This window comes from Scomber scombrus, chromosome 18 (assembly GCF_963691925.1).
Source record: "Scomber scombrus chromosome 18, fScoSco1.1, whole genome shotgun sequence".
Taxonomy (NCBI): Eukaryota; Metazoa; Chordata; class Actinopteri; order Scombriformes; family Scombridae; genus Scomber; species Scomber scombrus.
Window position 1 is genome coordinate 24,924,059 of NC_084987.1, and position 9,786 is coordinate 24,933,844.

The following is a 9,786-nucleotide window of genomic DNA, read 5'->3' on the forward strand; positions in this document are numbered from 1 at the left end:
TTTAAATCAAAACTTTCAAATATAAAAACTAATACATGTTTTCAAAAACAGATTTTAAAAAGTGCTTGACAAAAGTGTATAGATAAATAGACGTAGAAATGAGTAATAAAAAGCCATATTTGAAAACTATGAAATGTTTATATTAGAGTTTATTATATATGAATCACCCTATAAACTATACCGAGTGTGTTTCAGCACACAGACACATAATGAATGTGTATACTTGTTAATCCTGGACCAATAAATTAAGTTTAACATTGTAATGTGATAAACTATGTTTGATTTTTATTATTATTACTACTACCATAACTGTTTACATGTGTACGTTCTGTTCAGATGTACAGTGCAGCAGGAAGAAAAACACATCTGTAACTTTTCTCCTAAAATCTCTGCCATAAGACATGATGAAAATAAACCTCAACCTGAAATATCTCTGCCATGATTTATCTGCCACCAGAATATTAGTTTGTGTGTGTTTCTACATGCACTTGCTGGACAACATTATCAGATGTCATTGTTACTTTTTCTTTAGTAGTATTTCATTTAAAGCAAATTTGTGAGTTTATTTCTGGCAAATTTGTGAGTTTATTCTCTCAAATTTGCAACTTTAATCTCTTTCGTTATATATATGGCCCTAATACGCCGTTGTACATTTAGGATTTATGTTTACAATTTTACATTTTAAGTTTTTTGTTTTTGTTCCATCACCAGGTAACTAGACTGCCTAGCAATTTTATATGATGTCATATGATGTCATACAATGGTTAACTTTAAAAGAATTGAGAACATTCTCTCTATGATGCAACAGAGAAACTCTGGTCAACACATTCTGAAGTAGAGTTAACCTCAGAACACACACACAGACCCTTGACTAGAACTACACAAGCTGTAGATATCAGTCAATTTCGTCATCCAGTTTGAAATTAAAACAACCACGTGATGGCATCTCAGGAACCTCGGAGCAGTGACAAATATCAAGGTGAGTATGAAGCCTCTAGTAAATATGCAGTCTCCATTCCATGATAATCCATGATGTAGCTTTAACTCAGTTTGAGTTATAGCTCAAATTCATATATTTTTTCTTGTTTTTTAATCCTGAAAATATCTTTGTTTTTTAATGTGTTACCTATGTGTTATGACTTTACATGTAACAATGTTATCAACCAATATTTCACTTCAACACCACATATCCATCCAAATAATCCATCAATGGCTGACCTTTTTTTTTATTTACAAAAGTTGAATATTGCCATGGAATACCAAGTTCTGTGATTATAAACTGTGACTATATTGTATTGTATGTATGTTACAATTATTATATCAGTATATCAGTATTATAATACAGTCAGTTAAGAGATAAGTCAAGGGTAAAACAGCTCAAACTGTTAATAATGGTCCACTAACTTCTGCCCAAGGGGGTGCCTAGATTAAAGGCAAGGGAAGGCACATACTTTTTATGTTTTAAATAACAGCCAGCAATGGTTTGTAGAGAACCATCCGTGGAGGCATCACCCAAAACATTTTTGTGTGTTTCACCACTTATTCCAGTGGAACATTTGTGCAAGTGTAGTACACATATAAATGCAATCAAGAATTCGATTATTTAAACTGAATTCTACTTATTTTTAGAGGAAAAAAGTTATAGCACTGTGTCAAGCAGTGTGAGCAGCAGAAAAAGAAAAGCCGGTATTGACAGTGAAATCCCAATGAAGAGGCGCAGGCTTAGCTGCACAACCACTGACACTAGTGAACCTTTATATGTGCTAACCGACATGGTCAGCAAACTAGAGACCTCTGTCGAGAGACTTAGGGTCAGTATTAGACCCAGCAGCAACACCAGTGTTAACAACTGCACCAGGACAAGCACCAGCAAATACACTAGTAGCATCAAACAGGCGCAGGTGTCTGCAGAGTACGTCCAGGAGCTGCTAACAAGGAAGAGGAAGGCCGGCAGTTGCGAGGGGCCGCCCAGAAAGAGGCAGAAGATATCTGAGCACCAGAGCTCCAGCAGCTGTTCATTTCCACAAGTGAAGAATCCAAACACTTACCCTAAAGTAAACACCAGCAAAGGTGAGAAAGTTGGTTAATTTCTAAAGATTTGTTTACTTCTAAGGAAGTGGTATTATTAATATTTTAATAATAGTATTAGTAGTATATGTTTCTCACAGCTACTGTATAACATAACCAATATATGTGTCTTTGTGCAGCTGATTTTGGAGCAAAGTATCTGCAGCTCAAGCAGATCGGAAAAGCACCAAATGGATCCTTGTATGCTGGCTGCCGATTGAAGGATACTTTTCCAGTAAGTGTCACATGCACATTCCCTTTCCCATACACACATATACACATAATTAATCATTCCCCACATCCTCAGAGAGTATTAACTTTTTGTGTTTTTGTCTTATAGGTGATCATCAAACACATCAATGCACCAGATGCAATCTCTGAAATGGACGTGAGTAAATTGAACTGATCTGATCATCACCTGCACGATCATTTGAATATTGAACTTTTATTCTATGTTACTTTGTTATGGATGTTTTTGTCTTTGTCTTCTCAGGTGCATAAGATCACTACGGAAGTGTCACTCATGTTCAAAGCTGCTGGTGGACCAGAATCAATCGGGAAGTTCACAGCTCTTTCCCTTTTGGACTGGTACTACGTGGACAAGGAGATTATCTTGGTCATGGAAAGACCAGTTCCATCTGTGAACTTCAAACAGTACCTTGATGCCAAAGGAAGTGCTATTAAGGAAGAAGAGGCAAAGGTACTTAAGTGTGTGTGTTTGCAAAATTCAGTGCAATCCTAACAAGAACCACCAAATTGAGTCTGTAAAATGTTCACTTTCCACTTTTCTCTGTCACATCACAACCTTCTTGTTGTGACAGCAGCCACATTGTTAATAATAGTCTAAGTTTGTTTCAGGGGTCATTTTTACAACCCCCTACTCACCAGCTCATCTGTTTCTCTCTGTTTCTATCTCAGATCTACCTGAAGCAATTAGTGGATGCAACTGTCAGAATGCACCATGAAGATGTGTTTCACCGGGACATCCGACCAGAAAATATGCTGGTTGATGGCCAACGTATCCGCTTGATGAACTTTGAATGCGGTAGTTCAGTTCAAGAGATATCCCACCGTAGTTTTTCTGGTATGATAGCTGGCGTTTGCTTAAACTCTTCACTCATTGGCCAGTTTCTGGTCTAATTACCTTCAGGTCTGAACGAAGCTTCTCTTCATTCTGTCTTTCTGTGTGTTCCAGGTACATTTGCATGCGCCCCACCAGAATGGTATGTACGTGGGAGATACAAAGCTGGCCCCACTACAGTCTGGCAGCTTGGAGTACTGCTATACCAGTTGCTGCACGGTTTCAAAGATAGCTCCTTTGGTATCCTGGGTGGTAAAATGCAACTCAATAGCAACTCGCCAACACAGCTATCCCAAGGTAAGACACATGGTTTCTGTATAAGAAAGCAGCAATGCCATTGACCAGATAGGACTGATGGCTAACAACTAGTCTATTCTTTTAGTTTTCCCATGGATCACTTCACAGCTATAATCATATTTAATCTTTTTTCTCTTCTTCATTCCAGACTGCCTCGACTTCTTGCAGCTGTGTCTGGTGAAATATCCTGAACAGCGTGCCACCCTTCAGCAGCTACAGCTCCATCCCTGGCTTACAAAGTCTACCTTACACCAGAACTACACCTTTACCTCACCCTTATAATTACTTGCTACCTCCATGCTTTTTCACACATATTACCCAACTCATTCCTCATTCCTCACTCCACCCCTTGCCCCACAGTTCACCACCTATTTCCCCATCTCCAACCCTTACCTCACCCTCACTTACCTTCACACCTTTCCACACATCTTACTTAACCCATTCCCCATTCCTCACCCCACCCCTCAACACCTTATTCCCCAACTCCAATCAAGATTTCCTTTTTTTTTTTAACATATCTGTCCAACTACCTCAAAACTTACCCCACCCTTACTTACCTCCACACCTTTCCGCACAGCATACCACACCCATTCCCAATTCTTCACAACACCCCTCACTACCTCATTCCCCAACTCCAACCAAAATCTACATTTACACCAAAAAAACGTACCCCACCCTTACGTCACATTCATCATTACTTACCTCCATGCTTTTCCACATATCTTACCCACCCATTCCCCATTCCTCACCCCGCCCATCAACACCTCATTTCCCATCTCCAACCAAAATGTTTTTACATATTTGGGCAAATCAACCTGTTTCAAACCCAGCTATCCGTGGAGAGGGCGAGGCAAGGCAAGGCAAGGCAAGGCAGTTTTATTTATATAGCGCATTTAATACACAGTGGCAACTTAATGTGCTTTACATAAAAAATTGGAAATAAAAAAACAAAAACAAAAAAAACATAAAAACATGGAATTTGAAAAATAAAAATAAAACCCAATAATAGTAAACACATACATATTACACATTGATATGACTGCTGAAGGTCAGATCTGAGTCTATCAGCACGCCAAGGTTTCGGACTTGGTACCTAGTTTTTAGAGAGAGTGACTCGAGATGTTTACTGACAGCAATCCTCTTCTCTTTATCGCCAAAAATAATGACCTCAGTTTTGTCCCGATTTAATTGAAGGAAATGTTGGTTCATCCAATTTGTTACTTGCTCTAAACAGTGACACAATGACTGTATTGGACTGTAGTCATCCGGGGACAGTGCTAGGTATATCTGCGTGTCATCTGCATAACTGTGATAGTCTACATTAGAGTTCTGCAGAATTTGACCCAAAGGCAGCATATATAGACTGAACAGAAGGGGTCCAAGAACTGACCCCTGAGGAACTCCACATGTCATAGCCACTCGATCGGATTCATAACTTCCAATGGTCACAAAATAACTCCGCTCCTCCAAGTAGGACCTGAACCATTCTAGGACTGTTCCGCTGAGTCCTGCCCAGGTTTCCAACCTGTTCAACAGTATACTGTGATCCACAGTGTCAAACGCAGCACTGAGATCCAACAGGACCAGAACTGACACCTTGCCTGAGTCAGTATTTAACCTTATGTCATTTAACACTCTAATAAGAGCTGTTTCTGTACTGTGGTGAGGTCGGAAGCCTGATTGAAATTTGTCAAAAAGGCCACTGGAGTTCAAGAAATTGCTGAGTTGATTAAAAACCACTTTCTCAATGATCTTGCCTATAAAAGGAAGATTTGAGATAGGTCTGTAGTTGGTTAACATGGAAGCATCCAGCGTTCTCTTTTTTAAGAGTGGCTTAATGGCAGCTACTTTTAGGGGTTTAGGAAACGTGTCTGATTGAAGTGAGCTATTTATTATTTGTCGCAAATCTGTTTGGACAGAGTTCACAATAGCTTTAAAAAAGTCTGATGGCATTGTGTCAAGACAGCATGTTGATGGTTTCCTCTGTGTTTTTTTGGTCAACTATATTAAATTCTGACATCGCAGTTTAGTTATTCCGGGAGGTCTTAGGGATTGCGTAATTTTATTGTTTTGTGTTGATATTTAACCTTATGGACTGGATGTTTTCACTGAAAAAGCAAATTCATTGCATTTATCTGTGGAAAGGAGTTCTGGAGCTATCTGTTTAGGGGGGTTTGTAAGCCTATCAACCATAGCAAACAGAGTGCGAGTGTTGTTGATGTTCTTATTAATAATTTCAGAAAAGTGTTGCTGTCTAGCTTTGAGTAACTCATAGTTAAAATTACAAAGACTTTGTTTGTAGAGGTCAAGGTGAATTTGAAGTTTATTTTTTCTCCACTTACGCTCTGCTTTCCTGCATTCTGTTTTCAAAGCCTACACCATCATAGTGTTCCTCCATGGTGTTTTCTTTCTGATCAAGGTCGTCTTAGTTTTAGTTTTAATAGGTGCAACAGCATCCATGACATTTGAGATTCATCAACTGACTCTGCACTCACAGTTGGTGACATAGCTATAGCCTCCATAAACTTTGCACTGGTATTCTCATGTATGTACCTTCTCCTAACAGACACAGAGGTTAACTGAACATTTGGAATGATCAGTAAGTCAAAGAACACACAGAAATTATCAGAAAGAGCCAAGTCCTTAACATCAACAGAAGAAATGTCAACACCTTTAGAGATAACCAGATCCAGAGTGTGGCCTCGAGTGTGTGTGGGCCCTTTCACATGTTGCAAGAGGCCAAAAGTGTCAAGTAGAGCAGAGAGTTCTTTGGCATTACTGTCCATGTTATTGTCTACGTGAATGTTAAAATCCCCTGTTATGATAAAAAAAGTTGTAGTCAGTGCAGATAACTGACAGCAGTTCAGCAAACTCATCAATGAATTTTCCTGAGTATCTTGGAGGTCTATAAATGATTAAAAAAGAACTTTTGGATCACCTTTTAATAAAAAACAGAGATATTCAAAAGAGCTAAAATCACCTAATGTAATTTCCTTGCATTGAAATACAGATTTAAAGATGGCAGCAACTCCCCCGCCTTTCTTACCAGTTCGGCACTTGTTCATAAAACTAAAATTTGTTGGTGCTGCCTCATTGAGAATAGCACAACAGCTACATTCAGTCAGCCATGTTTCACTAAGAAGTAAAAAATCTAGATCATAGGTCATAATGACGTCATTAACTAACAGTGATTTGTTGAGTAGTGATCTGATATTGAGTAGAGCTAATCTTGTAGAGATAGAAGGAGACACTGGTATATTTCGAGGTTGACTTATCTGTTGTTTTGGATATTCTCGCCTCTTGTCCTTGGCAGGGGCTGCTGGTGACTGACGCACAAAATAAAAAAATGTTGTCGCTTAACAGCCGTACTCCTGAGTTGTTAAGGCAAAATCCATCTGCCATAAAGAGGTGTCTGCGTTCCCAAAAAATGTAGAAATTGTCAAGAGAGAGGGGATCTCTCTTTGAATTGCCTCTCCCGAGGTTTCTTCCAATAGCCTCATGGTTATTGAGGAGTTTTTCCTCGTCTTCATAGAGAGCTTGGGGCTGGGCCAAACTTTTTAAATTCCATACCAAACTACATATTTTTATAGATATAAATAAATACCTATTTTATATTATATATATTTTTGCTAATAAGTGTAAATACAGATAGAAATAGTTGTATACAAATATGATTAAATCATGACTTAAGAAAAGTAAATAATTATGACACAATTATGAATAAAAATAAATTAGACCAACAAGATAAAATGTGCATATTTGTGTTTTCTTTTTCTTAAAGAGATGACTTTAAACAAACAACATATAACTTCTACATATTCAACTCTTTAGGCTTCCTGACAGCAATGTTCAGGAAAAAAAATTCCACTGGCATTTGAAAAAGTAACTACCTATATATTATATGTTTAGCTTCAAGACAATTTCATCTCTGACTAATTGTGTCCAGCACATTCAGTTCTCTGAACCTTACAAAAGAAAAATCTGTCATAAATTATAACCTAAAACAAATTAACCTGATCATGAAAACTGCTTTTTATATACTGAATTATTATCTTTCCTAGAAGCAGATAGACGAGTTCCAGGGTTGTTAGAAATAATAATTGGCTGTGGTTTGAAAATCAGATATTCGTCCTCCAATCTAATTTGATGGAAAACCTCCAAATGTCAGACTGTTTCTTTCAAAATTGCATTTATGTTGAGATGTATATTTTTCAGTTTGTAAACAGGAACATATAGCAAAATATGGATGTTCTTTCTGAGTCCAAAATTCTGAATAATTGAAGTGTTCACAAAATCCTACAGTTGCTACATAGCTATTACAATTATCCAGTGGTGGGTCGTCAGGGCCTGCAAGGCCTTCTCTGCTGGCCTAAAAAATATCTGAATAACAGATTTATGTTAATTATATTTCCATGAATACTAAATAATTCCAAATTGTCTGTTCACTTCCTTTAATAGCTTTTCCCCTGGTTGCGCTGCTTCCAAACGTGTATTTTCATATAAAAGCATTTATCCAATCACATTTCAGCCATCATTTGTTGCTAGGGTCAAAGATATCTGCCTGGAGGCCTTCACAATCAGTCCTGCGGGCCCTGTAGCATAAAATAAGTGTTGATCAAACTGTTGCTTTAACCAATCAGATTTTGAGTTGACGACACCAAGGCCATCTAGCAGGCGTACGGGAATGTCAGCGTATTCACACCCTTTGATTGGATAGTCAGAGAGCGTGCTAGCCAGAGCCAGAGCGACAGCTAGCAAACTGCATCTGTTGCGAGCTGCACATAGTTGTGGTTTAATATTTTTTTTGTCAACCCACAATGGCTGAAGGAGGAGAAAAAATGGATTTGGTTGCAGATTTGCTGTCAAAGCCATTTTCAAGATGGACTTTTCAAGAAAAGCTGGACGTTGTCAAGCTGTACACATTTGTGTGTTTGGCGGTGACCATCCCCGTGTCCACTGTTTCTGTCGAGCGGACCTTTTCAGCACTTAAGTGAATTAAAACTTATGCCAGAAATACGACAGGGCAGGCTCGACTTTCAGCGTTAGCTTCGATGGCGATAGAAAAAGACTTCTTGATGGAACTGAAACGCAAGGATAATCTGCACAACAAAGTAATTGAACTCTTCCTGAGGAAAGAAAGGAGGATGGATTTTGTGTACAAATAATGTTTAAAATGCTGCTATTTTCCTAAATATTGTTGCAATTTTATGAGGTTATTATTGATGTTTTTTTACGTGTGTCGCAGCTGTAGCTGCAGTAGGATGAGACTTGTACACCCTTCCATCCCACATGATTGAATGATGGTTGACAGAATCTCTCTATTCTCCACAATATTGCCATATGTGACCTTGATTATGTTATCCGTATACCTGCTGCATCTCTCAATTCAATTCATTTTATTTTATTTATTCTTATTTGGATTGTTGTTCTTTTTTTTTTAATAGTTCATTGTATGTATGTATCTCAGAGGCGTGAGCCTTTTAGCGTCAATGTGTGATTGTGTAGTTTTGTATTCTAATGGAAAATCCTAAATAAAATATTCAAACAAAACAAAAAAAGATTAGTATTCATATCATATGAAAAGTGTACTGAGAACTAATCAACCTGAGTAATGATGTGGGAACACAATGTTCTTTTACAACACAAAGTTTCAGTTTTTAAAAAAAAATCTAGATCAATATCTAGTCCCAAAGTAAGAACAAGGACACTACTTTTCTAATTCATTGTGGACATTCAACACTGAAGTAAATGGTGGAAGGTAAATATGGGGCCCTATATAGTAAATATGGAGTGATTTTGGATACCAGAAGTAACTGCCCTATTCCAGCACTTGTTTTTACATTTCAGGTTTTTAAGGTATCAATCATAAGATATAACATGTTAGTTATTGAGGTTTAGAGGTAGTAGGCTAGTTTTGTTACTTTTGGACAGGTTGGTTTACTGTGCCAAGATACCCAGCTGTACTGCAGCTTCATGTTAATTTGCATGAATATCAGTCTCCTCTAAACTCTAAGCCACAAAAAGCAAATCATTTTTTCCCAGGTTGAATATTTCTTTGTAGTCTCTGTGAGGACTGAATTTTGTTTGTTATTCTTGGGATGCTTACAATCCTCTTGTACTGTTACTGTGTCAAAGTGATATGAAAGACAATAAGATGTGCACAGTGTACTCTGGGTTGATGTACTATCAAATATTCTCATGGTTATGTTACTGTATGTCATTCTGATATGTCCATTTGACGTCAATGCTATGCTTGTCAGTTATGACTATGTGTGATAAAAGGATATAAAAAGGATGGCAGCCGAAATCTAAAGCTTTGTGGTTTTTGTGGTCATCCAGCA

General features: G+C 37.8%; 1 protein-coding gene across 1 annotated transcript; it reads left to right on the forward strand.

Annotated features, from left to right (window-relative positions):
• Positions 1–1,772: 1,772 nt before the first annotated feature.
• On the forward strand, positions 1,773–3,727 carry LOC134000060 (serine/threonine-protein kinase pim-2-like). Its single transcript, XM_062439366.1, has 7 exons — positions 1,773–2,070; positions 2,208–2,302; positions 2,408–2,455; positions 2,561–2,767; positions 2,986–3,112; positions 3,263–3,445; positions 3,594–3,727. The coding sequence occupies exons 1-7, from the start codon at positions 1,773–1,775 to the stop codon at positions 3,725–3,727; spliced, it is 1,092 nt and encodes a 363-aa protein (XP_062295350.1).
• The last annotated feature ends 6,059 nt before the right edge of the window (positions 3,728–9,786 follow it).

Bases quoted from the DNA above. Each gene is read 5' to 3' on its own strand.
- LOC134000060 (XM_062439366.1), top strand. From the start codon at position 1,773: ATGGTCAGCAAACTAGAGACCTCTGTCGAGAGACTTAGGGTCAGTATT. The intron at 2,456-2,560 runs GTGAGTAAATTG...TTGTCTTCTCAG, and splicing joins ATGCAATCTCTGAAATGGAC to GTGCATAAGATCACTACGGA. The intron at 3,113-3,262 runs GTAGTTCAGTTC...TGTGTGTTCCAG, and splicing joins CTTGATGAACTTTGAATGCG to GTACATTTGCATGCGCCCCA.